The sequence below is a fragment of the Oncorhynchus mykiss genome, chromosome 20, assembly GCF_013265735.2.
Source record: "Oncorhynchus mykiss isolate Arlee chromosome 20, USDA_OmykA_1.1, whole genome shotgun sequence".
Lineage (NCBI taxonomy): Eukaryota > Metazoa > Chordata > Actinopteri > Salmoniformes > Salmonidae > Oncorhynchus > Oncorhynchus mykiss.
In genome coordinates this window covers 13725896-13753745 of record NC_048584.1, presented here as the reverse complement: position 1 = coordinate 13753745, position 27850 = coordinate 13725896, and the positions used below count along the sequence as shown (strand labels likewise).

Sequence of the window (27850 nt, the reverse complement as noted above, 5' to 3'; positions counted from 1 at the left end):
GAACCTGTGTGTGCTTGGGCTACCGTGAGCTTCCTAGTTAGGTACCCTCTGAGCTGGCTTGGGGCGTGATTGTATGTCCCCATAATATGTTATACAGAGTGACCGACTAAAGGGGAATGTACAGTTATAAATATAACTACTGTTCCCTGAAGGAGGCAACAAGGTACAGTGCCTTGCGAAAGTATTCGGCCCCCTTGAACTTTGCGACCTTTTGCCACATTTCAGGCTTCAAACATAAAGATATAAAACTGAATTTTTTTTGTGAAGAATCAACAACAAGTGGGACACAATCATGAAGTGGAACGACATTTATTGGATATTTCAAACTTTTTTAACAAATCAAAAACTTAAAAATTGGGCGTGCAAAATTATTCAGCCCCCTTAAGTTAATACTTTGTAGCGCCACCTTTTGCTGCGATTACAGCTGTAAGTCGCTTGGGGTATGTCTCTATCAGTTTTGCACATCGAGAGACTGAAATTGAACTGAAAACAGCTCGAGCTCAGTGAGGTTGGATGGAGAGCATTTGTGAACAGCAGTTTTCAGTTCTTTCCACAGATTCTCGATTGGATTCAGGTCTGGACTTTGACTTGGCCATTCTAACACCTGGATATGTTTATTTTTGAACCATTCCATTGTAGATTTTGCTTTATGTTTTGGATCATTGTCTTGTTGGAAGACAAATCTCCGTCCCAGTCTCAGGTCTTTTGCAGACTTGAGGAGACTTCAATACAATCCACCTGTGTGTAATCATCATCATTAGTCATTTAGGTCAACATAGGATCATTCAGAGATCCTCACTGAACTTCTGGAGAGAGTTTGCTGCACTGAAAGTAAAGGGGCTGAATAATTTTGCACGCTCAATTTTTCAGTTTTTGATTTGTTAAAAAAGTTTGAAATATCCAATAAATGTCGTTCCACTTCATGATTGTGTCCCACTTGTTGTTGATTCATCACAAAAAATACAGTTTTATATCTTTATGTTTGAAGCCTGAAATGTGGCAAAAGGTCGCAAAGTTCAAGGGGGCCGAATACTTTCGCAAGGCACTGTATAACATATTTTGTCCCTGCGCCGTCAGGGAACTTGGGCTCGCTGAAGACCTGTGCTAAATTGAGGAAACTCATGCGATCCCTGGTATCAGAGCCAGGAAGGCGGGGCTTCCGAGGGCTAATCAAGACTGGTCAAGCTCTGTTTTTATCATATCTTCTCAATACTAAGCTACTTCTTTATCATGAAAGATATTTTGACTTAAATGTACACACTCGGGAACAGACCACTTTAAACAGAGATAGTGAGTGCTCAACTTTCAAACAATTTCCCCCACTCTTCCCTAGTAGCTGCACAGAGCAAGTTGACATTTATTGGGATGAGTCTTGTTCTGGAGGCACAGCTGAGAGATTTCCACTAGTTGGGCCTGCTGCAAAGTCAAAATTGGATGTATATAGTAAAAATGCAGTATTTAAGGTTAGGCATAAAGTTAGCAGTGGATATGAATGTACAGGTAATTGACAAAATCATGGAAACACTTCAGCGATTGAGTGATACAAAGTATATTGAAAGCAGGTGCTTCCACACAGGTGTGGTTCCTGAGTAAGGCTGTGGCGGTTATGAAAATTCGTCAGCCAGTGATTATCAAGCAAAGAACTGCAGGTCTCACGATAATTGACCGATAATTAACACCAACTGAAAAGCCAGCGCTGTACAGTGACTGAACATTTAATTGTACACAGGACAGGAATAGGGCCAGAACCGGGTAACCCAACAACATACATTAGTCAATTCTGAAGCGGGGAACAAAGCTGGGGAACAGACAGATATAGGGGAGGTAGTAACACAGGTGATTGAGTCCAGATGAGTCCAATGAATCTCTGATGTGAATGACTAGGGAAGAAGATGTGCGTAATGATGGTGGTAGGAGTGCGCAGCGCAGGGCAGCCTGGCGCCCTCGAGCGCCAGTGAGGGAGAGAGGGAGCAGGCGTGACACTGTTGTAAAGAGAAACAATGTGCTTAATATTAGGAAAGTTGTTAAATAAATACAGTTGGCCTAGACTATAGAAAGCGAATGGGATCCTCCTCTTTTTAATAGAGGCCATCACTCTGTTTTCTGACGCAATTGCATAGCCTATACAAATGTTGCGCAACATGAGCTCATGGGCTCTCATGAAGTGTTTGATTAGATTTTCGATCACATTTGCATTGATGTCATAGTGATTACAGGGATAATATAGTGCTGAGTACCACGCAGTTAGAACGTTTGGTAGGCTGCTAATGACCATCAGCAGCATCATAAACGGTCACGTATAATTTCACTGCCTTCGTGGTGGTAATACGGTCATGTAACAACACTATTCCTGAGTAAATTAAGCAATTAACATCCTATCATGCTTAAGGTCATGTATAAAAATGCTGGACAGGACATTATTTTGCCTACCATGTCTATGCCCCCATATGATTACTATGTCCCCATCCACAGGGCACGAGTGGTCACTGAATGGTTTGATGAGCATGAATACGATGTAAACCATATACCATAGCCATCTCAGTCACCAGATCTAAACCCAATTCAACACTAATGGGAGATTCTGTAGCGGTGCCTGAGACAGCATTTTCCACCAACATCAATAAAACACCAAATGATGGAATTTGTCATGGAAGAATGGTGTCACATCCTTCCAATAGCGTTCCATACACTAGAATCTATGCCAAGGTGGATTGAAGCTGGTCTGGCTCGTAGTGGTCCAATGCCCTCTTAAGACACTTTATGTTAGTGTTTTCTTTATTTTGTCAGTTACCTGTATTATGAAAGGACTGTGCATGTTTGGCCTGGCAAAAGCATTTTTAGAAGCTGACTGAATGGGAGCTCATCATTCAGAGTTTTTTTATTCCGCTGGGCTCGGCAGGTCTCAGGAAGAAATTACGAATACTCATTGTCCAAGACCGAGTCAAGACCGAGTAAAAATGTATCTGACACCGAGACAAGACACTCAATTTGTGGTCTCGAGACCGGACTCGACACATTGCCTACGGGCTGCTTTAAAAAAAAAAATATATACACTATTAACATACATAGCATATATACAGTGCATTCGGAAAGTATTCAGACCCCTTGACTTTATCCACATTTTGTTACGCTACAGCCTCATTCTAAAATTGATTAAATAAATAAAATGCTATTGTTAAATATGGAGACCCTGCATGGATCATTTGCTTTGAACATCATCAGACATAATATTTGTTGCTAATATAGAAATGTGTTTAATTAGTGTAGCCTTAGATTTTCTTTGTTGTTGTTCAATTACATTTGACATCAGTCAAAATTAATAAGAAAAAACTTTTCTAAATAATATGTTTCTGAGAAAAGCGTTAGGATATGGATTTTCTTTAAAGAGAGATCAGACTCAGATGTTCCAGAGTTGTGTAGAATCACTTAGGGAAGCAATTCTTTACATTCAGCATCACTCAACCAAGGAAAATATAGTATTCTATCTCACAAAGATATCTACATATATTTCAGGATGTTGTATATCCTGGAAATTATCAGAGTTCATGTAAACTGTATGAGATATTACCACTAGGTTTCTAAAACCACAACTCAACAAAATCACAATCTCTTTTTGTCTTTTAATAATTTTAAGCATATTTTAATAGGTTGAAGACCTAACAAACACTTTGTACTTTTTTGTAACACTTTTTACATAGGCACGGCCCTGTTGTTACTTCATATCTCAGCAATAATGCCTTGCATTATGCCTGGGAAGAAAGCACTTCAATTTGCTCAACTTGCCACTGACTCAACCATCAGCTCAACTTACCATAGTGCAAACATTTAGACTATTAGCCCCCACAGCTACAATGATGGCCTTTCATGCTAGGTTTAGGACCTCATATTAAAGCGTATAGAGACCCCAATTGATGTATAAACAGTCTAAAAAAGGATCTACTTTGGTTTAGACACAAGCATCATGAAACCCCTAACCTCTAAATAAATTTTACTTTGTGAAAATCCAATTTTTGGATGTAACTTGCTTAGCACTTTGTCCATGTTGTTTCTTCCTCCATGAAAAGATGACCTCTTCTGAAATATATGGTCAAATTATTAATTTTGTGTATAGTTTCCTAGAAAAAAAGGTGGCTCAGGTTACCCCTTAGGCTCAGCTTACCCCACTCCCCTCTACTGTGTGTGTGCACTGTTAATAATTTAGGTTAAAAAATGATGTTGCTTTTGAGGTTGCTTGTTAAAAACTATTTATAGTTTTTCTGTCAGAACCAGCAAATCGTTTTTAATCGTAATATTGAGCCTGCAATGTATGGTTCCAGTACCACCATATTGCACTTTCACACTGTGTAGCTAGCTTGTCCTAGCTGAGACACTCTAACCTTGGTGTTGTACTATCAGACAGATCTTCCAGAACGATGCTGTAGCTTTACATTACTTATTCATCTGCTACAGGGGCTGCAAAGGCCCAGGCCAAGATCAACACTACTCTGTCTAAATAAACATGAGTGTTTATGAAAGAGATCATGGACTTTTGCCAGGGGTAAACAGTTGTGTCCTCCATCCAAATATCCGTCTGTTATACGCTGAGTGTACAAAACATTAAGAACACCTTCCATTCTTGATACATTCTTGATGCACATGTGAAACTTTTGAGTGTGAAAAACCCAGCAGTGTTGCAAAACTCAAAATGGTGCACCTGGCACCTACTACCATACACCATTCAAGGGCACTTAAATATTTTGTCTTGCCCATTCACTCTCTGAATGGCACACAAACACAATCCATTTCTCAATTGTCTCAAGGCTTAAAAGTCCTTATTTAATCTGTCTCCTCCCCTTCATCTACACTGATTAAAGGGGATTTAACAACTATTTGTGACATCAATAAGGGATCATAGCTTTCACCTGGATTCACCTGGTCAGTCTATGTCATGAAAAGACCATGTGTCCTTAATGTTTCGTACACTCATTGCAAGTCCATAGTCTATTGTCAATCGTCCCTACCCTGGGCCACTCTCCTGTCTGGGGCTTGAGAGTCTAGAGTAGCTTGGCTCCAGTCTTCGGACCTGTTGGATGACCAGATGGTCTTCCCCAGGGGTTGGCATGATAGAGGCCCAGTCTGTACAGCACCTGCAGTTGTTGGACACATCAGAGTGTGAAATCCGGAGGGGCATGGGAGGCCAGGCTCAGAACGTGGAGAAGAGCTTTAGGAGGCTAAACCAACCCCCAACCGGCCTACACTGCTGTGGGGATTTCCAGATGTACACTTACCTGAAAAAATCAGTGTGTAAAACTTTGGCATCTTTATGTGGAGAAAATAAGAATGTGATGATGAGTTAAACATTACCCACACTGCTTTGCTTCCTAATTTTGTCAGAGAATCTGCACTTAACTCATGTGTCAGCTCTGAGTATTATTTTATAAAGCTGCGACCAGCATTTATTTCCCCTATATCACATTATAATTGTCGCATGACTGAATCATGCCAAACGGTCAGCAGCAGATGTGCCTGTTATTATTACCAAATCATGCAAGAATCTACTCTCTCATTGAGGTGGAAGTGATATAGAACCGTAGGCTTCCCTGCTGCTTCAGACAGACAGAAAGCCCAAGCAAGCAGAAAATACCACAAAAACAAAGAAATATGAGAAGACAAGCCAACAGCTGTGGTGGTGGGGTGAGCAGGGAGCCTGGGAACTGGCAGTGGCTGACTAGCACCTATCCTGGGGGTGGATGTGGTGGGTGAGATAATGGGGCCCTGGGTCGGGTGGGTCTCCCCGGCAGGAGCTCAGAGATTGCCTGGAGGCTGAGTGAGCGATGTGTTGTCAACAGCAAGCTGACCCAAGGAAAACGAAAGAGCAGAAGGAATATGCTCTTTCACCATGAATCAAAGCATCCTTATTCCTACTAGTCTAAGAGATTCATCCTAAGGATGCAGCTCCTGCAGCACTGCCACCTGCTGAGACCGAGGCTGTCCTAATATTGACACCGTGCACCATAGATTTCTGAGGACACAGCTCTCGCTTAAGTTTTCCCTTTTCATGACTCTTTCACTTGGACGTCAAACATTTAAATGACCAATTTCCCTCTGACACACTCTTTCCCTCAGCGGATATTGCAGTTTCTACATGCAGAAAATTGCTTGAATATTGATTGTGGGTTTCCATTCTCATGTGCATTGTGCTGTTTAGATGGGTTTGGTCACTGTGCCCATGCCTGTTCTGAATCAAAATGAAAATACTCTTCAGGTACAGTGTCCGTATAAGGACAGTCTCAGCAGGACTTGTCGGTCTTGTCAGGAGACTGACAACAACTGATAAGACTGACACTAGTCCAACTGAGACTGTTTTTATGTGGTGACCATACACAGGGACTCTGTTCAACCTTGTCATAGTAGTTACAGGCAGGACAGTTTTTGTTTCAACTTCACCTCTATAGAGTTTTTTTATGCTGTAACATGTCTGTCCCCTTCTCTCAACCTCTCCCCTTCTCTCCCCCGCTCGTTATAGGAGATCAGCGACACAGAGATCATGGAGCTGGCACACAGTGCTTTGGGGCGGATGACAGTGATTCGTCAGATCTTTCCTCTGTGGAGGGACAGCAACGTGCGCTGCATGAGGAACAACCACCGCATCTCCTCCCTGCTCTGTGACCCACAGGAAGGATACCTACAGTCACTGGAGGTCAGTTCAACAAGGGACCTTTTCTGGCACCTTCACATCAAGGTCTTACAGTTGAAGTCGGATGTTTACATACACTTAGGTTGGAGTCGTTAAAACTTGTTTTTCAACCACTCCACAAATTTCTTGTTAACAAACTATAGTTTTGGCAAGTCGGTTAGGACATCTACTTTGTGCATGACACAAGTCATTTTTCCAACAATTGTTTACAGACAGATTATTTCACTTATAATTCACTGTATCACAATTCCAGTGGGTCAGAAGTTTACATACACTAAGTTGACTGTGCCTTTAAACAGCTTGAAAAATTCCAGATAATGATGTCATAGCTTTAGAAGCTTCTGAAAGGCTAATTGATTGAAAGGCTAATTGAGGTATTTCAAGGCCTACCATCAAACTCAGTGCCTCTTTGCATGACACCTGAAAGGCCGCTAAGCAAGGAATAATTCACTGCTCCAAAACCGCCATAAAAAAAGCCAGACTACGGTTTGCAACTGCACATGGTGACCAAGATCGTACTTTTTGGAGAAATGTCTTCTGGTCTGATGAAACAAAAATAGAACTGTTTGGCCATAATGACCATTGTTATGTTTGGAGGAAAAGGGGGGGGGGGGGGGGGGGGGGGCTTGCAAGCCGAAGAACACCATCCCAACCATGAAGCACGGGGGTGGCAGCATCATGTTGTGGGGGTGCTTTGTTGCAGGAGGGACTGGTGCACATCACAAAATAGATGGCATCATGAGGAGGAAAATTATGTGGATACATTGAAGCAACATCTCAAGATGTTGGAAGTTAAAGCTTGGTCACAAATGGGTCTTCCAAATGGACAATGACCTCAAGCATACTCCCAAAGTTGTGGCAAAATGGCTTAAGGACAACAAAGTCAAGGTATTGGAGTGGCCATCACAATGCCCTGACCTCAATCCCAAAGAAGATGTGTTGGCAGAACTGAAAAAGCGTGTGCGAGTAAGGAGGCCTACAAACCTGACTCAGTTACACCAGCTCTGTCAGGAGGAATGGGCCAAAATTCACCCAACATATTGTGGGAAGCTTGTGGAAATGTTTTACTCAAGTTAAACAATTTTAAGGAAATGCTACCAAATGATAATTGAGTGTATGTAAACTTCTGAACCACTAAAAATGTGATGAATTAAATAAAAGCTGAAATAAATCATTATCTTTACTATTATTCTGACATTTCACATTCTTAAAATAAAGTGTTGATCCTAACTGACCTAAGAGAGGGAATTTTTACTAGGATTAACTGTCAGGAATTGTGAAAAACGGAGTCTAAATGTATTTGGCTAAGGTGTATGTAAACTTTCAACTTCTACTGTATATGCCGAGAATCTTTCCTGACCATGTTACCTGACCAGGGGCCCTAGTCCCGAGTTATTCCTGGTCAGGAGATTTGTTCAGGAAAAAATCCCCACATTGCACTTGCGCTTCATTAATATGTTCAAGGTCGATTATAACAAATAAATAAGAAATAACAAGTATGTGTATTACAATACATTTGAGTTCTATGCCAATGTTTTCTTTTACTGTTATCTGATGCTGCCAATGGGACAAAGTCAGTGACCCCTGTCACATGTTATGGCAGTGATAGCCCCAGAATTAAAGAGCCTTCTGATTGTTTAGAGTATCACTGAGCCTGTGACCTGGGGGCCCCCGAGGGTCAACAGCACATACTGTATAGTGTATCTCCTATTGCGTGACAATGGATGATGAGAAGTTACACAAGGCTGGGCTATTGATATGTGCTGGAATACAGCGACAGGTGTTTGGGGTCTGAAGGACAGATAAAGAAAAGTTGGTTGAGAGCATATAAATATAATCAATAGGAGAATGGGGATGCCAATTCTTGTGATTCTATTTCTATGGTTGAGAGGACAAGGATGCTAGCGAGGCGTTAGATACCCTGTGGTTCCTATTGACTCATTGGAACGGCTGTCGTAGGTGGAAGAAGGAGAGGACCAAGGTGCAGCGTGGTACGTGTTCATGATCTTTTAATTACACTGAACACTAGAACAAAAATAACAAAACGGAACAAACAAAACAGTCCTGTCTGGTACAGAGACAGAGAGAGAAAACAACTACCCACAACTCAAAGGCGAAAACAGGCTGCCTAAGTATGGTTCTCAATGAGATACAACGATTGACAGCTGCCTCTGATTGGGAACCATACCAGGCCAAACACCGAGAAATACAAACATAGAACAAAATATAGAATATCCACCCCAACTCACGCCCTGACCAACCTAAAATAGAGACATAAAAAAAGGTCAGGATGTGACACTCATTTTGTTTTGTTAGTTGTTTTGCTTTCAGTCTCCTGAGTCTCTCAAAATATTTTTTTCAGACTAAACATCCCACTCATATACATGTTTCTAGTTTACTCATGAAGTAACTTGCACTTCATTCCCAAAAAATTGAATCAAATTTTATTCGTCACATGCTTCATACAAAATGCAGAGAGAAAGAAAAGACTTAATAATAAATAGACAATGAGTAATGATAACTTGGCTGTATACACAGGGTACCAGTACAGAGTCGATGTGCAGGGGTATGAGGCAATTGAGGTAGGTATTTACATATAACTAAGAATAGAGTGACTTGGCAAGAGGATAGATAATAAACATTGGCAGCAGCGTATGTGATGAGTCAAAAACGTTAATGCAAAAAGGGTCAATGCAGATAGTCTAGGTAGCTATTTAACTAACTATTGGAGGTAGAATTTTTTTTTTAACTATTGGAGGTTGAAACTGTTCAGGGTTTATTGATAACAATCCAATAAATAATAGTCGGACATTCTCGCAAACTCGGTTGAGTAAACGCTGAGTACTTCCTGCAGTTTATTGACAAGAATATGTTTTTGAATAGATTACCCCTTTTGAATACATGCAGTATAGGAATCAACAAAAGTACAACATGATGACAAATGTATCATATCCTTTTGATATGGCAGCTAGATAGCAGCTAGACATGATCAATCAGCCACCCAACAAAATCACACGGATGCTGCTCTCTGACATCCCTCCCCTCTGTTCCTCATTTATGTAACCAGAGGTGTCTCTGAATGGAGAAAAAAAACCTTGAACCCACCTGAACTCTCGCTATCGCTAACCGTTAGCAGATGGCCCAACTCCTCAGGGGGCTCCTATCTCAATAATTCATGAAAAAGAGGGTTAAATGCTCTTTGATGTTAAATCACCTTTGTGACATGGCAAACGCTGGTGCATGCTGCCGGCGAACCCCGTCAGCGGTTTATCACAAAATTAGCAATTTCAACACTACTGTATCTACTTCCCCCCTGGAAAGATGTCAGTTCGCCATGTATTAACAAATGAGTCATATCCGCACGTTCACTCTGTATTTGTATTTTGTATTTATTGTGGATCCCCATTACTACTGTTCCTGGATTCCATAAAAAATTAAGGCATTAATATACAGTACACTAATACATTTTTAAAACAGATTTCCCAATACTTAAGTGTGTGCCCTCTGGCGACCACTCTAGTACAACACACAATCCAGGTGTACGTGTGTGTATAGTGTGTATGCTATGTTTGTTTGTATGTGTGTGTTTGTACCTGTGTGTGTGACTCTTCACATAAGGTGTATTTTGTATCTGTTTTTTAAATCTGATTTGACTGCGTCTGTGAGTTACTTGATGTGGAATAGAGTTTCATGTAGCCATGGCTCTATGTAGTAGTATGCACTTCCCATTGTCGGATCTGGACTTTGGTACTGTGAGGAGACCTCTGGCGACATGTCTTGTGGGATATGTATGTGTCCGAGCTGTGTGCTAGTAGTTTAAACAGACAGCTCGGTGCATTCAACATGTCAGTAATTCTTACCAAAACAAGTAGTGATGAAGTCATTCACTTCTCTACTTTGAGCAATGAGAGATTGACATGCATATTATTCATGTTAGATCTACGTGTACATTTAAGGGCCAGCTGTGCAGCCCTGTTCTGGGACAGTTGTAGTTTTCCCAAGTCTCTCTTTATGGCACCTGACCACACGGCAGGGCAGTAGTCCTGCTGTGACTAAACTAGGGCCTGTAGGACCTGAATTATTGTTATTGTTGTTCTCCCCATCTTAGCTACTGCTGTATCAATTTGTTTTGACCTTAACAGTTTACAATCCAGGGTTACTCTAAGCAGTTTAGTCTCCTCAGTTTAGTCATCTCAATTTCCACATGATTCATTACAATATTTAGTTGAGGTATTTGGGGTTTAGTGAATGATTTGTACCAAATACAATGCTTTTATTTTTCAAAATATTTAGGACTAACTTATTCCTTGCCACCCATTCTGAAACTGACTGTAGATCTTTGTTAAGTGTTGCAATGATTTTACTCGCTGTTGTAGCTGACTTGTATACTGTTGAGTCATCCGCGTACATAGTGTAGACACACAGGCTTGATTTACTCAGAGCCAGTGGCAGGTCGTACTGGCGTACACCAAATCACTTCCACAATGTGGCGTTCCATTCCACTTCTCTGGGTGACATTGAGTTTGACTGAGATCGCTGATCACAGATCTCTTGATTGAGGCTTCTAAAGGGGTCACTTGTTGATCTCTGGTTGAACCTCTTGCATCAAACCTGTTGTGATAGTGAAGTAATCTGAAGGTTATTGTCAAAAACACAGAGATCAGGACAGGCCACACACAGCTAACAACAAGGCGGAGGAGAGGACTGAAGAAGGGTGACACGGGCACGGGGAGAAAACATGGAGAGAATGCTCGTTGTTGTTGTTCTTGCCTTCTCTGTCAGTGATAGAGAGATTTAGGTCCAGGGGGTTGGGATTGATGGGGACGTTGTAGCTAGTGTCGCTGTCCCAGGTCTTCAGTTACAAACTACCCAGCAGATGCAGTCCGCAGCCCAGCCTTAGTTAGCCCTGCTCAGCTTTAGCCCTGCCTCGACTTAGTTAGCCCGGCTCATAGTTGTCCTTGAGGCTTCTACTCTGGCCACAGACTAGTGTAGACAGCTCTATGCATTACTACACTCTAGTAGGCCTGCACATTGTTTTCCTGATCCTCATCCATATATCATGTTCACACCCTAAAATGACAAAAGGCATAATAATTAAGTTATCATATCATGATGTGGGGTGAATGTGTGCCATAGCCTATAGTATTATCATGCGGCTGCAGCTCCATGTTGTTTAAAACATCTACAGGATCGGTGTCCCCCCCATGGGACGGTTGATCTAACGTAGGCTAATGTGATTAGCATGAGGTTGTAAGTAAACAAGAACATTTCCCAGGACATTGACATATCTGATATTGGCAGAAAGCTTAAATTCTTGTTAATCTAACTAGACTGTTCAATTTACAGTAGCTATTACAGTGAAATAATACCATGCTATTGTGAGGAGAGTGCACAGTTATGAATTTAAAAATGTAATAATAAACCAATTAGGCACATTTGGGCAGTCCTGATACAAAATTTTGAACAGAAATGTGATGGTTTATTGGATCACTGCTGCCATTGAGTGGCCAAAATCTCAAGTGCGCCTGGGATGAAATAATACATTATGGCCATCCTGTTGCATTTCAAAGATGATGGTACAAAAAAAATGTTTTTTTCTTTGTATTATCTTTTACCAGATCTAATGTGGTATATTCTCCTACATTCATTTCACATTTTCACAAACTTTAAAGTGTTTCCTTTCAAATGGTATCAAGAATGTGCATGTCCTTGCTTCAGGTCCTGAGCTACAGGCAGTTAGATTTGTGTATGTCATTTTAGGCGAAAATTGAAAAAAAAAGGGGGCAGATTCTTAATGTTGCTTTTCCAATGTGGTGGAGAAGGGAGACGGCATGAATTGTCAGTGCAGAGGATGTCATTATCATAGCCTAGTGTGATGTCTGCGTCTTCTGCCTCTGAAACAGTTGGACTGCTCCGCTGCTTATTTGTCACTGTGCGTTTAGTTTCTGCTCCATGGCGCTGGGTTGACTCTGGAGCTGGACTCACATCTGGTCAAGGGGACTGTCATGCTGTGTGTCACTTTGATAGGGGCGTGTGTATGTGTGTCTGTGTGAATGTGCGTGGGCGTCTTGTGGGCCTACGTGCGCCATGCGGGCGCGCGTGCACGTGTGTGTCTGTCTGAGAGTGTGAATGCATGTGTGTTTTGGGGGGCCTCATGTGGGGCTCATTCAGCCCAGCGGTTCCTGATGTCCCCAGCTGTGTCCCACTCCCAGTCAGAGTGCCTTCTATTCCCGGAGGTAATTAGGATTAGCACCCCTTCACTCCCCATCAGAGCCAGAGCAACATCTGTGGCGCTGCTAAGAGCAATAACCACAGGGCTCTGTTTATGAAGCTTTTCTGAGCTTTGTTTATACAGTACCTTTCCATGTCCTCATGCCGCACAAACAGACAATACCCATTGGAAATCCTGGTCCTATTAAAAACATCAAAACACACCAGTCCTACCATTCCTTAATGGTGCAGCTTCAGTTTTACTTTTGTACAATGAATAGGTTGTGCATCAACAATGATTTAATCACATATCAATGTTTAACTGGTTTCCATGGTCTCCAATCTCTGTTTTGTGTGTTTTCAACAGAGATCCTGGAAATGTATTGTTTAATACAATATTTTACACTTTTATCCGTTTCTAGAATGACCGAGATGGTTGATTTTCAGTCATGTTGCTATGATGCCAATGTCCATTGTAGAGTTCTATATCTAATTCTATGCTGTTTTCTCCCTCCTCACTCTCTCTATATGCCTTGACTGTCTGTACTGCAGGTGTCCAACCTGTACCTGTATGACAGCGTGCTGGCGCTGGCCAATGCCTTCCACAGGAAGTTGGTGGACAGGAAGTGGCATAGCATGGCCAGTCTCAACTGCATCAAGAAGTCCACCAAGCCATGGAACGGAGGCTGGTCCATGCTGGAGAACATCCAGATGGTAAATTTAGTACAACAATTTAGTTCAGAACATGAATATGAACCTCTTTCTATATATATATATATATACAGAGGCTTGCGAAAGTGTTTTTCCCCCTTGGCATTTTTCCTATGTTGTTGCCTTGCAACCTGGTTGTATCATCTGATTTACACAACATGCCTACCACTTTGAAGATGCAAAATATTTGAATTCAATTTGAAATAAATAAGACAAAATAAATAAGACAAAAAAAAAAAGAAAACTTGAGCGTGCATAACTATTTACCCCTCCAAAGTCAATACTTTGTAGAGCCACCTTTTGCAGCAATTATAGCTGCAAGTCTCTTGGGTCTCTATAAGCTTGGCACATCTAGCCACTGGGATTTTTGCCCATTCTTCAAGGCAAAACTGCTCCTTCTCCTTCAAGTTGTATGATTTGAGGACTGGGCTTTGACTTGACCATTCCAATATATTTAAATGTTTCCCCTTAAACCACTCGAGTGTTGCTTTAGCAGTATGCTTAGGGTCATTGTCCTGCTGGAAGGTGAACCTCCGTCTCTGTCTCAAATCTTTGGAAGACTGAAACAGACTTCCCTCAAGAATTTCCCTGTATTTAGCACCATCTATCATTCCTTCAATACTGACCAGTTTCCCGGTCCTTGCCAATGAAAAATATCCCCACAGCTTGATGCTGCCACCACCATGCTTCACTATGGGGATGGTATTCTCGGGGTGATGGGAGGTTTTGGGTTTGCGCCAGGCATAGCGTTTTCCTTGATGGCCAAAAAGTTCAATATTAGTCTCATCTGACCAGAGTACCTTCTTCCATATGTTTGGGGAGTCTCCAATATTCCTTTTGGCAAACACCAAACGTGTTTGCTTATTTTTTTCTTTAACTTCTTATGGTATAGGGGACGGTTGCGTCCCACTTGGGAAAATGCAGCACGGCAAATAATTTTATTTGACATAAAAATCAAACTTTCATTAAATCACACATGTAAGATACTCAATTAAAGCTACACTCGTTGTGAATCCAGCCAACATGTCCGATTTTAAAAAGGCTTTTCGGCGAAAGCACAAGAAGCTATTATCTGATGATAGCCCAATAGTAAACAAAGAGGGTAGCATATTTCAACCCTGCAGGCGCTACACAAAATGCAGAAATAAAATATAAAACATGCATTACCTTTGACTAGCTTCTTTTGTTGGCACTCCAATATGTCCCATAAACATCACAATTGGTCGTTTTTAATTCCGTCCATATATATCCAAATGTCAATTTATTTGACGCGTTTGATCCAGAAAAAAACAGCTTCCAATTTGCGCAACGTCACTACAAAATATCTCAAAAGTTGCCTGTAAACTTTGCCAAAACATTTCAAACTACTTTTGTAATACAACTTTAGGTATTTTTAAACGTTAATAATCAATCAAATTGTAGACGGGTCTATCTGTGTTCAATACAGGAAGACAACAAACCATGCTACTTTTCACGTCTTGTGCACTCTCAACAGTGTTACCCAGTTCCTAGATGGCCTACTTCTTCATTGCACAAATGAATAACCTCAACCAAATTCCAAAGACTGGTGACATCCAGTGGAAGCGGTAGGAACTGAAAACAAGTGCCTAAATATCGTTTCCCAATGAGAACTCACTGAACAGACAGTTAGTCCTCAGTGTTTTGCCTGCTACATAAGTTCTGTTATACTCACAGACATGATTCAAACAGTTTTAGAAACTTTAGAGTGGTTTCTATCCAAATCTACTAATAACATGCATATCTTATATTCTTGGCATGAGTAGCAGAAAGTTGAAATTGGGCATGCTATTTATCCAAAAGTGAAAATGCTGCCCCCTATACCTTAAGAAGTTAAACTCACAGACATCATTCAAACAGTTTTAGAAACTTCAGAGTGTTTTCTATCCAAATATACTAATAATATGCATATTCTAGCCTCTGGGCCTGAGTAGCAGGCAGTTTACTCTGGGCACGCTTTTCATCCGGATGTAAAAATACTGCCCCCTACAACAGTGAGGTTAAATGGATAGTTCACCCGAATTACAAAATTGCATATTGTTTGCCTTACCCTCTAAGCCAGTGGTAACCAAACGGTCGGTCGTTCTTCAAGGCATCCCTAGCCGATCACCAAACGTTTCTGTAGAAAAGCCAATGATAAAGCTGTGTGCTCCTTTTTAATATTTTTTTTGTATTGCGCTGTTGGTTGTAGGTGCACTTGATTCAGAAGCCCTGCGTGCCGTGAAGACAAACTGTTCAAATTTTGAACCATGTCATTTGTTTGATGGAACAAACTCCGCTTACCCAGTTGACCAGGAGAGCTGTGGCTAAATCAAGTGTGCCTACTGTACTGGCCAATCGGAAAGCCCAAATTACCGTACCTACATCCACGACCCCACAGCAAAGTTTGATACTAGCCTATGGGACATTTAATGATGTTTAAAAACATGACCAGAAAGAGTCTGTCAAAGAATATAGCAAAGAGCTGCTGTTTTTATGAGTGAGTTAATGTTTAAATTTTTATTCAGCACTGTCAACACTTTTACAAAACATAAAACGTGCTTCTTATTTGTATTAACAGCTCGTCGAGTCTATTTTAATATTGAGGAATATTTCATAGTATCAACATGAATTTGTGCATGAAGCAGGAATAATGCAATGCGACTAGAGTGGAAGACGGTGTCCCCTCTCTCTGTTCAGGGTTTATTAATTCTTCCGATTCTGTTGTAAAACGTTTCTTTAACAGAAGCACACTGAATGAAACGGGGAGAAACCTACCTCCATTTGTCCAATATAAACTCTTGTTTTAGTTGGAAAAAACGAAATGATTTGCAGCTGTTTGGCAGAATGAATACACCCCAGTCTCACCTGAGGAAAAGAGAGAGCAGGGACCATAAGAGGCAGACCCTCTGCTGTTCTCTCCTTCCACTGAGACTGACCATCAGATGCAGGTACCATCAGCCCAGTAAAATAAAAAAAACTAATTATTTGCTAATTATTTCAGGCCAAGAATAGTATGTATTAGGCCTACTGTATTATGCCTACTGCACAAACCTCATTCCTAAATAAATGTTTTTATTAGGTTAATGTTGCACAGGCTTACATTTGTTAAGTCATGTTCAAAGAAAAATGATCTGAGCGGAAAATTCCGGCTTGCTTGTTGACTGCAAAAGTGATCATGACTCAGAAAAGGTTGGTGACCACCGCTCTAAGCAGTCTATGGGCAAGGTATGAAACTAATCCGTGCCCTGGTTTAGTTTCCTTGGCACTCTTTTAACATGCTAATGTGACACAAATCCCACTCAAGTCATGGGACCAATATTAGCATTTTTCGCACATCATGTACAAATCATCCAAATGTATCTAAAATTGTGAAGCTCAACATAGTCACTTATAGATGATGACTTGAATGGGATTTGTCCCACAGAGGCTAAAATGTTAGCATGTGGAAACAGTGCCAGGTAAACTAAACTAAACTAAACTATGAATTGCTGTCATACCTTGTCCATAGAATGCTTACAAGGTAAGGAACCCAATATGTCATTTTGTAATTTGGGTGAGCTATCGATTTAAGGTCAATGACATCATGAACTTCACCCAGTACCAGGACATTTTGGCCAAACACCTGGTTGCCTCTGTCAGGAGGCTGAAACTTGACAGTAAGTGGATCTTCCAGTAAGACAATAACCCCACGCACACATCAAAATCTGCAAATAAATGTCCACAAAATCAACATCAGTCTCTGGACTTGAACCCCATTTTAAACCTGGGTTTTGAATTGAAGAAAGCAGTCCATAAGCATAGACAAAGGATGTCAAGGATCTGGAAAGATTCTTTATGGAGGAATTGTCTAAGATCACTCCCAATGTTTTCTCCAATCTCACAAAACATTTTAGAAAAAGGCTCAATGCCGTTATCCTCGCAAGATGAGCTTTTGAAAATAGGGTTGTCAATAGTTTTGACCCCTATACATTTTACTCATTTAACAAATTCTCTTTCTCTGAGCAATTGTATCAGTATAAAATAATATAATTTTCCAATTTCTTTTCCATAAAATAATAGCTCAGTATTTGGATTATTTCTCACCTACTGTCTTTTTTGCTCATCTTTACCAGGGTGCCAATAATTTTGGGCATGACTGTATTTGTCTCAGAGAAATTGGCCTGTCCCTAGCACAGTGACATTGGTTCAAACATGCAAACTGATTCAATCACAATATGAATTGGCTCACATGCTGACCAGACCGGACACATCGCGTGCACGAGCGTCGCAAAATAAATGTAGAAATCCTTGTTATTCAATTATTGCACCCACACTGCTCACGTGCGCCAAGGAGCGTCTGCGATGCCAAGGGCTAAAATAGAAGTCATTCCTATTTCTGATGCAGATCGCGTTGCAAGTCCTGCCTCTCCCATCTCCTCATTGGTTTATAGAAGCAGGTACCCATGTGCCATCTCCTCATTGGTTATACCCACGTGGGTGATTGAAAGACTAAATGTTTTGCCGGTCGTCGTGGTAATACTATGAAAGTGTAGATGCCAATCACCATATAAGTTCAAAGATGAAAAGCCTGGAAGGAGAAGAGATGACTAGAAATGATTCAGTTGGCCGTTTTATGTGTGGATTAATTGTTGGAGTACCTGTGCATTTCAGGTAAAATAACAACTCAATGTTTATATCCCAGGACAAATTAGCTAGCAACAGCAAGCTATCTAAATAGGACAAATTAGCTAGCAAGTGCAAGCTAACGAGCTAGATTGCCATACATGTTTAATGCTTTTTGACCTGTCCCCAAATTAATGTCATTGGTTCAGAGTTAGTTTTTATATTTTAACCTGCATGTCATGATCACGTTTGGACAAAATAAATGTACGCACGATAGCGCACGCGCACAGCCAATTTGGGTTCCATGTTAGGGAGTGCACCGATTTCATTATGGACTTGATATTAAAGGACTTGTTAAAGCAGGATGGCGCCGACAGAGATGGTCGCCTTTCTTCGATTCCTTTGGAAACTATGCAGTATTTAGTTTTTTTAATGTATTATTTCTTACATTGTTAGCTCAGAAAATCTTAAGTGTTATTTCATACAGCCAGGAAGAACTATTGGATATAAAAATGACGTCAACTTACCAACATTACGACCAGGAATACGACTTTCCCGAAGCGGATACTTTGTTCAGACCACCACCCAGGACAGTGGATCTAATCCCAGAAGCCGACCCAAAAAATGACTTGTGTCATGCATAAAGTAGATGTCCTAAATGACTTGCCAAAACTATAGTTTGTTAACAAGAAATTGGTGAAGTGGTTGAAAACTAGTTTCAATGACTCCAACCTAAGTGTATGTAAACTTCCAGTTGACTTCAACTGTAGATATTATTATTCCTCCCTTTAGATGTGTGTATTAGGTAGTTGTTGGGGAATTGTTAGATTACTTTTTATATATTACTGCACTGTCGGATCTAGATGCACAAGCATTTCACTACACTCACATTAACATCTGCTAACCATGTGTATGTGACCAATCACATTTGATTTGACAGTTGGTCTTGTCATGACACTGAGACCTCACTCTAGGAATTGAAACGATATTATCTCTCTCTTTCTGCCTCCCTCTCTCTCTCCTCACAGGGACATATCACAGGTCTCACAGGAACAATGGATTTCAAAGCGAATGGATCCAATTCTCATGTTCAGTTTGAAATTCTGGGCACCAGCTTCAGTGAGACGTTTGGAAAAGACGTGAAAAGGGTGAGTATGATGATTCCGCTACTGGTGTGCATTCCTCCTTTGGCTCAAGATGTCTTTAAGTCTGACAGATGTTTTTGAGTTTGTTCTCCTCTGCGCAGTTCTGAAGCTACGGACCTCTGTGGTACTACCCAGTGGTATTGCAGCACAGCAAGCCTCTACAAAGTAGTCGGTAAACCATTTCTTTAAAACAGAGGAGGTTATGGCCCATAAATTGCTGGCAGCGATTTCTGAGGTGTCTTGGGTTGGGTTTCTTAGCACACATAAATTGGAGTGTGGAAACCCTGTGGAACATGGTGCAGTCCTTGAGGCAAAGCATACACAATCTGCCAGGATACTGTTGGTTGTCTCTTTAAATTGTACTGAGAAATGTAATATACTCTACAATATCTAGGTTATTTCTACATTGATGGAAGAAAAAAAATTATATATATATATAATGTGTTGTATAATGCAAATTGTCGTCGGTGGTGGAAAAAAAAATACCCAATTGTCTTATTTGAGTAATAGTAAAGACACCTTAACAGAAAATGACTCAAGTAAAAGTGAAAGTCACCCAGTGTAACGATGTTTGCTGAGAGTCGGGAAGCAAGTTCAGGGAGTGAGTGTTTTAATAAATAAATACAACCTTATACAAAATAAGAAACACGAACGCACAGACATGATACAGGAACAGAAACAATAACGCCTGGGGAAGGAACCAAAGGGAGTGACATATATAGGGAAGGTAATCAGGGAAGTGATGGAGTCCTGGTGAGTCTGATGACGCGCAGGTGCGCGTAACGATGGCGACAGGTGGGCGCCATAACGAGCAGCCTGGTGACCTAGAGGCCGGAGAGGGAGCACACGTGACACCCAGCAAAATTCTACTTGAGTAAACGTCAATGTATTTGATTTGAAATACACTTAAGTATCAAAGTAAATGTAATTGCAAAATATACTTAAGAATCAAAAGTATAAAACATTTGAAATTGCTTATAAGAAGCAAACCAAAACGGCACAATTGTATTTTAGTTTTAAAATTGTGGATAGCCAGGGGCACACTACAACACTTCGACATCATTTAAAAAATAAAAAAATGTGTGTTTAATGAGTCCACCAGATCAGAGGCAGTAAGCATGACATGGGATGATCTGTTGATAAGTGTGAAAATGTGAAAATGTTTCTGTCCTGCTAAGCATTCAAAATGTAACGAGTACTTTTGGGTGTCAGGGAAAATATATGGAGTAAAAAGTACATTATTTTCCTTAGGAATGTATTGAAGTAAAAGTTTTTGAAAATATAAATAGTAAAGTACAGACACCCCAAAAAATGTATTAAGTAGTACTTGAAAGTGTTTTTACTTAAGTACTTTACACCACTGATTGTCATATGCTAAGATGTGTTTTTCTTAACAAAAATAGAAATAACATAATGCATAACGTTATATGAGTATAGAAACATTAGGAACACCTTCCTAATATTGAATTGCACCCCCCTTTTTGCCCTCAGAACAGCTTCATTTCATTGTGGCATGGACTCTACAAGGTGTTGAAAGCATTCCACAGGGATGCTGGCCCATGTTGACTCCAATGCTTCCCACAGTTGTGTCAAGTTGGCTGGATGTCCTTTGGGTGGTGGACCATTCTTGATAAACATGGGAAACTGTTGAGCGTGAAAAACCCAGCAGTGTAGGAGATCTTGACACTCAATATTAGTGTTCCTAAATTTTTGCACACTCAGTGTATATAAACACAGGAAAATCTGTTTTTTTGACTGCACTGGGACTTTAAGACATAAACACACCAATGTGTAGCCTCTCATATATTAACATACTCCTATACTGCTGTGCCATTATTGCATTTCTATTGCACACATTATTTCAGCTAATGTAGTACTGTGCTTTTTTCTGATCAAACGCCAGTCAGTACAGTGTCAATCATCCTGTAATGACAACTGTAGGACAAGCAGCAACAGGGTCACTGTCAACACAGCTCACACTGTATATGGCCGGAGAAGCACACACTGTCTCTCAAATAATACCCTATATTCCCCATATAGGGCATTATTTTCGACAAGGGTCCTATTCAGAACCCTCTGTGTGTCTAGTCAAAAGAAGTACACTCATTTGGGAATAGAGTATTAATTGAGACACAGACGCTGTCTGCTCCTCTGTCCCATTGGGGAGACTCCTCTGTGTCTCCTGACTAGAGTGTATTATGCGGTTACACTCTTATTCTGAGATGCCTTCACTGGCGCTTGCTCAGGAGAGGACAGCCATAACTAAAAGGAGGGATGCCTGTCAGATGTAAACGTCTCCATATGACCCCCCAAATAACAAGGCCATGCTCCATGACTGGGAGAAATGTCAGCCATTGCCCAACGGCGATTCGTCTTTGAATTGTTAAGGGGGAAGTGTTGAAGAGTACTGTGTCTAGTAAATAGCCTGGTTTCAAGTGCTTTTCTTCTTTATATATTTGTTATTTTGTGACATTCAAATAAAGTCAAATAAATGACATGGAAGTGGAATGAGTCAGACCTGTGGTAATGAAGATTTAATCACCCGGCATTCCAACTTGAATTATGAACCCAGTGTATTACATTATGGCCATTAGGGTCCATGGGCCCAAAGCCACACACACACACACACACACACACACACACACACACACACACACACACACACACACACACACACACACACACACACACACACACACACACACACACACACACACACACACACACACACACACACACACACACACACACACACACACACACACACACACACAAAATGTTTTGCTGTGGCTCCCCTTCATCCCATGGACATGTATTACTTGTATTGAAAGGAAAGGACAGCTAATGGCACGTCAAGTGCACTCAGTCCTGTTGTTGTTCATTATTACTGGGCCGGTCTCCACCACTTTCCAACAAACTAGGCTATTACCCCCTGAGAAGAGATGAATATATTTAGCTAACTTAATCCTGCCTCTGGTATGGATTCTAATAGTCCTATGTCTGTTGTTTGACATCCGTCACGTAACCTTAGAAGTGTGGAGCTGTAAACACACAATGGTATAAACCCGTGACCAAGTGGTTACATATACTGAGAGGTTTTTAATGTTGTGTTACATGTTCCAAGCTGAAAATGTCTGTTTGGATTCTTAATATTTTGCTCATCTTTGATTTTTCACATTCTCTTTATCTAAATCTCCATCTCCATCTGTACCTGTCGGCGCCTCTAACAGGCTATTTTTCACAAAGCAAACGCTTCGCTCCGATGAAACGTCTCCATAGATTAGACCTAAATGGAGATTGAGATGTGAAGTCCCTATTTCTGTCTGTTGACTTCTCTCCCTTTCAATGCATCCCAAACAGGGTTGACATTTCTCGCTTTGCTACCAGTTTTATTTTATATCCTCTTTCACCCTGCATTATAACGTTTCAGGCTTTGAGCTCGGCACTATTGTCGTTGAGTGTAAATAAACACCCAAAACCTCTGTATTTGCGTAATACGAACCATTATTCAAATATATGATACGTTATGATGCATGTTGTTTACACCAATATGTATTCACACATACACATACACTGAGTGTACAAGTCATTAGGAAAACCTTCCTGATATTGAGTTGCACCCCCTTTTGCACCTCAGAACAGCCTCAACTCATCGGGTCGTGGGCTAAAAGGTGTAGAAATCGTTTTACAGGGATGCTGGCTCCAATGCATCCCACAGTTGTGTCAAGTTGGCTCGATGTCCTTTGGGTGCTGGACCATAACTTGATACACACGGGAAACTGTTGCGCAGTTCATGACACACTCAAACTAGTGTGCCTGGCACCTACTGCCATGCCCCATTCGAAGGCACTTAAATTGTCCTGCCAATTCACCCTCTGAATTGTCTCAAGGCTTAAAAATCATTATTTAACCTGTCTCCTCCCTTTCAACTACACTGATTGAAGTGGATTTAACAAGCAACGTCAATAAGGGATCCTAGCTTTCACCCTGGATTCTCCTGGTCAGTCTATGTCATGGAAAGGTGTTCCTAATGATTTGTACATGTGTTTGCTTACTAATCCCCAGCATTAAGCCCCAAGTGTTAAAGTTCAAGCTCACCACAGTTGAGTGGAGGAAGGAAGGTAGGTGAAAGCCCCTGTAAGTGTTAACCGTGAATTAGAAGACTTAGAACAGAGGATGCGTCATGATGCACATTGTTTACAACAGTACATGTTTACATCTGCTTCCCCAGGCTTAGTAATCCCCAGTACTTGGCCCAAGCTTGGCAAGACCGTACTAAAAATGGAAACGTCACTCCAACATTCTCTCCCCACCGTCATTAACCTCTCGGGATTGTGACTAGGCCGTCAGGGCAGTAGACGAAGAGGGGTTAATGAGCTGACCACTAATAATTAGCCTAAGTTATCTTCTTTTAAAGTCATGACACTAACTACCAACGCATTCTCTATTCCCTGCAATAATGCTTATCCCTTTATTACAGTCGGATTAAAAAAAAACCTGAGCCATATATTCAGAAGAATAACGATGATTCAGTACGAGGATTAGCACAACTGCAATGAAAAACCAAGCGCATAGAGGGTAGGAAACTAGAAGCGGAAAAAAAGACAGAGAATCAGATCACTCTTCAATTCTATTTAGCAGTCAATGGGTGTTTCTCAATATGGATACTATCGTGCTCCATACTCTCTTGCTCCAAGTGCATTCTCCGAGGACGTCCTCTTGAGTACGTTGTTGTGAGGAGGAGAGTGTGGCGAACGCATGAAACCTTTCATTTGAGAAACACTTGCACTCTCCCTACTGTTTTACCTCACGCTGCATCTCCCCATTCACTGAACCTTATTCCAGCCAGGACAGTGGTGACAATAGAGACAAAATAAGGTATACACAAAGCAAGCGTTTAATTGCACAATTATCAGCTCTATATTATCACGTTTCAGGAGAAGACCCAGATGCAGACAGTGTCGAAGTAACACAAGTTTATTACTAGAACAGGGGGCAGGCAAAACAACAGGTCAAGGGCAGGCAGAGGTCAGTAATTAGAGTCCATCAGGTTCAGAACGGCAGGCAGTCTCGGGGTCAGGGCAGGCAGAGGTCAATAATCCAGGGTGGTGTGACAAGGTACAGAATGGCAGGCCGGCTCAGGGTCAGGGCAGGCAGAATGGTCAAAACCGGGGAAACTAGAAAACAGGAACTAGAAAAATACATGAGCAAGGGGAAACGCTGGTAGGCTTGACAAACTCAACGAACTGGCAACAGACAGAGAACACAGAGAACACATACACCGGGGATAATGGGGAAGATTGGTGACACCTGGAGGGGGGGGGGTGAAGACAAGCACAAAGACAGGTGAAACAGATCAGGGTGTGACAGATATGTGTGAATTGTGATCTAGCTAGCCAGCTATACTTTGATTTGGACTGACACACCGACCCTCCCGTGCTCCAATTTGCATGCTCCGAGCACGGTAGACAATTTTTATCTGTTGAAAAATTAAGCCGTGATGTCACTGGTAGGCTAACAGTGTGAGTCAAGTATTGCGTGTATCATTCACATCACACAATTACGTGCTTTGAAGCGACTAGGCTAGCAGGTACAATGCAGTGTGATGTACTAGAGCTGTGTGGAGCAGATAGGTCGGTGTTGCCTTTTGTCTGCATTGTGGTGAGTCCCTACTGGGAGAGATAGTACAACACAACATGGCTCAGTCACAGAGCAAGAGTGGATCCCACCGGTGGTTCTAGGCCTGTCGATTAGATCTCAACCAGACAGAGAGGTGTACTCTCCGTTGGTTTGACACAGCGATAACGTTTTTGATTGGGGTTAAAGGAGAGGGGGAGAAAGTGATGGGAGGCACAAGTGTGTCAGACGGTCTCTGTACATAGGTGTCTTCGTGGTCTTTCAATGGAGAAACGGAGATAGGGATCCATCAGTGGGCTATTTCAAATATTAAAAGGGCTTATCGCCTTGTAGCACAGCTTTGATAAGATTTACAGGGATCCTGCTGGCTCTGAAGCCTGATAGGCTTGTTACAGTGGTAGCTCTGCCCACCGACAACCAAAACATACAGGTTGATGTGCATCTCTTTCCTGGAGCAGAGCTGAATTACACAGACAGTCATTTGGAACATAATGGGATTTGACTGAATAGAAGTCGTTCTGAAATGAGTGCATTTCAAAGGAGAAGAAAAAGCAGGGTTTTTGTGACCATTTAAATCTCTAACAAAAAACAATTTGCTGTTCAGAAATCCTCAGTAATATATGCAAAAGAATGACATGGGGATATTGTTGATTTTGCTTTTCACTTGTTAGTCCCTAATAATATTTTGTGATTTCTTGATGAGTTGAGCTAGGTCTGCAAAGTTTTGAAAATAAACGAGAGCCCGATAATTTGTTTAAATTCACTGTAATAGAAGTGATATTGAATATCTCTAATACATTTGAATCTGCAATAACTCGTGCTGCGGTAATTCGAGAAAAATAAACAGCGCATCTAAGCCACATCTATTGACGGTGGCGGTATTGTTATTTTTACTCCCCCGCCTGCATTTAAATGAACAAAGCACCACCAGCGTTCTAATCATTTCAATTCTTGCCACACACTAATTACACTTAGTTGGCAATGCTTTTCTGTGAACTGTCTCCAGAGATGTAACTTCCTGGGGGAGATTCAAAGATCAGAGACAGCATAATAATGAAATACACAGGAGTGGATTCAACACGAATACACCATTTCATCAACAGTATATTCTTTGTCTTCTCAGAGTGGTTTCTGTATGCTTTCCAAAGAAGTGGAGAGTAGAGTTGATATTCCATTTAAGCCTATACTTTCTATAGCTAGAAATGAAGGTGCCCTGCCTGACTACACTGCTAGAGACGGCTGGGGGTTCATAAACATTGATGGAAGAGAACATCAATTAAATGGTTGTGCTTTTCTCTTTCCGCCTAGACTCAGAGCGTGACTGAGTCGAGCCACATTGGACCTGATGATGCAAACTTAAGCAGCGCTGCCACATGGCTAAAGGGAAGCATTTAATCATTCACTACCGGTTCGTTTCTTGTAAGCAAACACAGTATGACCAACACTTACGTAGCCTGTCTATTTCCATGAACTATTAACTCAAAATCGAGTGATTTTCTGTCTTCTAACAATCCAAATATATTCCTAACTCCCCTTTTGGTTTTATGAAATTGTTATACACATTTATCCAGACGATCTTCTCTGTCATAGCAGTAATCCATCAAAGCCTCAATGTAATTTTGATCATCCGGGAAGAGTTGGCCAGCGGGCGTGTGATACATTGACGTGGGGTTCAGCTATCCTGACAGATAGTCACACCAGTATCCTCTCAGCCTCGAGCAGTTTTTAGATCATTTCTGTGAAAGGACATGTATTAAAGGACGGGCACAGCAGGTGTGAAGTGGAGGCAAGCGGGGCATTTAGCTCCGTCGCCCACTCAAAGCAGCGTCACAGATGACTGAGAGGCCTGACATTTTTACAAAGGGAAGAAGGATGGAAGCGCATGCTTGGCGATGCATAGACCCACCATTGAGCTGTCCACCTTGAGAGCAGGATGCGCTTCCATCCCTCAGAGCCTAGTTCCTATCGAGGTTTCTTCCTAGGTTCCTGCCTTTCTAGGGAGTTTTTCCTAGCCACATTATAAGTAATTTATGACAACTTCTGATTTAAAAAGGGCTTTAGAAATACATTTGATTGATTGATTGTCTGGGCTGTATGTCTGACCTGTCTGCTGATCAGAAAGGGTTCCCTGTGGACTAGGGTAGCAGTCTAATGGCGTCAGCATGCTTCAGTTCAGTAAATGACAACAAAGACTTTATTGAAGAATCCCTACTTTTACCAATCACCAACGAAGGGGCGTAGACTTCGGCTCCGAACTTCGGTTTGTCTCCAGAAAAAAAAATGTGTGCGCTCGAACAACCCTGATCGAAGTCCAAAACAAAGAAACGCTTCACAATGTCGTCATAATACATGCACAAACTCTACCGAACTGTTTCGGATTGGAAGCATGCGGACGCCTTAAGCCACTGCCTCCAGATCACATATCAGCATGCGTTCCAATCCAGCCCATTGTTAATTTAGCACACTCTCCTTTATATTTCCTCTCGACCTCTGTCCTATCCAATCAAACAAAAAAATATGTGAGTATATGTGAGTAGTGGGACTTCCCCATTCCTTTAAAAGGAAAATGAAAAAGAAAACAGAGTTCTCCCATACAATAGGAGGATATGGGACTTCCTGTAGAACAGGAAAGAGTACTATCATGGCCGTACTGAGAGTCAGTGGCGTCAAGTACAATGCTAGGGGCTAATGGTGACCATTGCCCACTAAGCATTTGGCACTGGAAAAGCTAGCGGAACTGACTTTCCTCTTAAAACATAAGGGTACATTATGAAATTATTTTCTGTCCTTTGCACATGTCTGAGATTCTACATTATGTGCACAGAGTTCATCATGATTTCTGTTGAAACAGCTGTTAGAGACCCTAGAG

At 41.3% G+C, this 27850-nt stretch overlaps 1 protein-coding gene across 2 annotated transcripts in view; it reads left to right on the top strand.

Annotated features, from left to right (window-relative positions):
- Positions 1-27850, top strand: part of LOC110499015 (glutamate receptor ionotropic, delta-1-like) — a 424887-nt gene that overhangs the window by 340078 nt on the left and 56959 nt on the right. For both annotated transcript variants that reach the window (XM_036955858.1, XM_036955857.1), the window contains exons 6-8: positions 6506-6679; positions 13439-13600; positions 19228-19347. In XM_036955858.1, coding sequence (XP_036811753.1) covers positions 6506-6679; positions 13439-13600; positions 19228-19347 — 456 coding nt within the window. The remainder of the gene's footprint in view (positions 1-6505; positions 6680-13438; positions 13601-19227; positions 19348-27850) is intronic.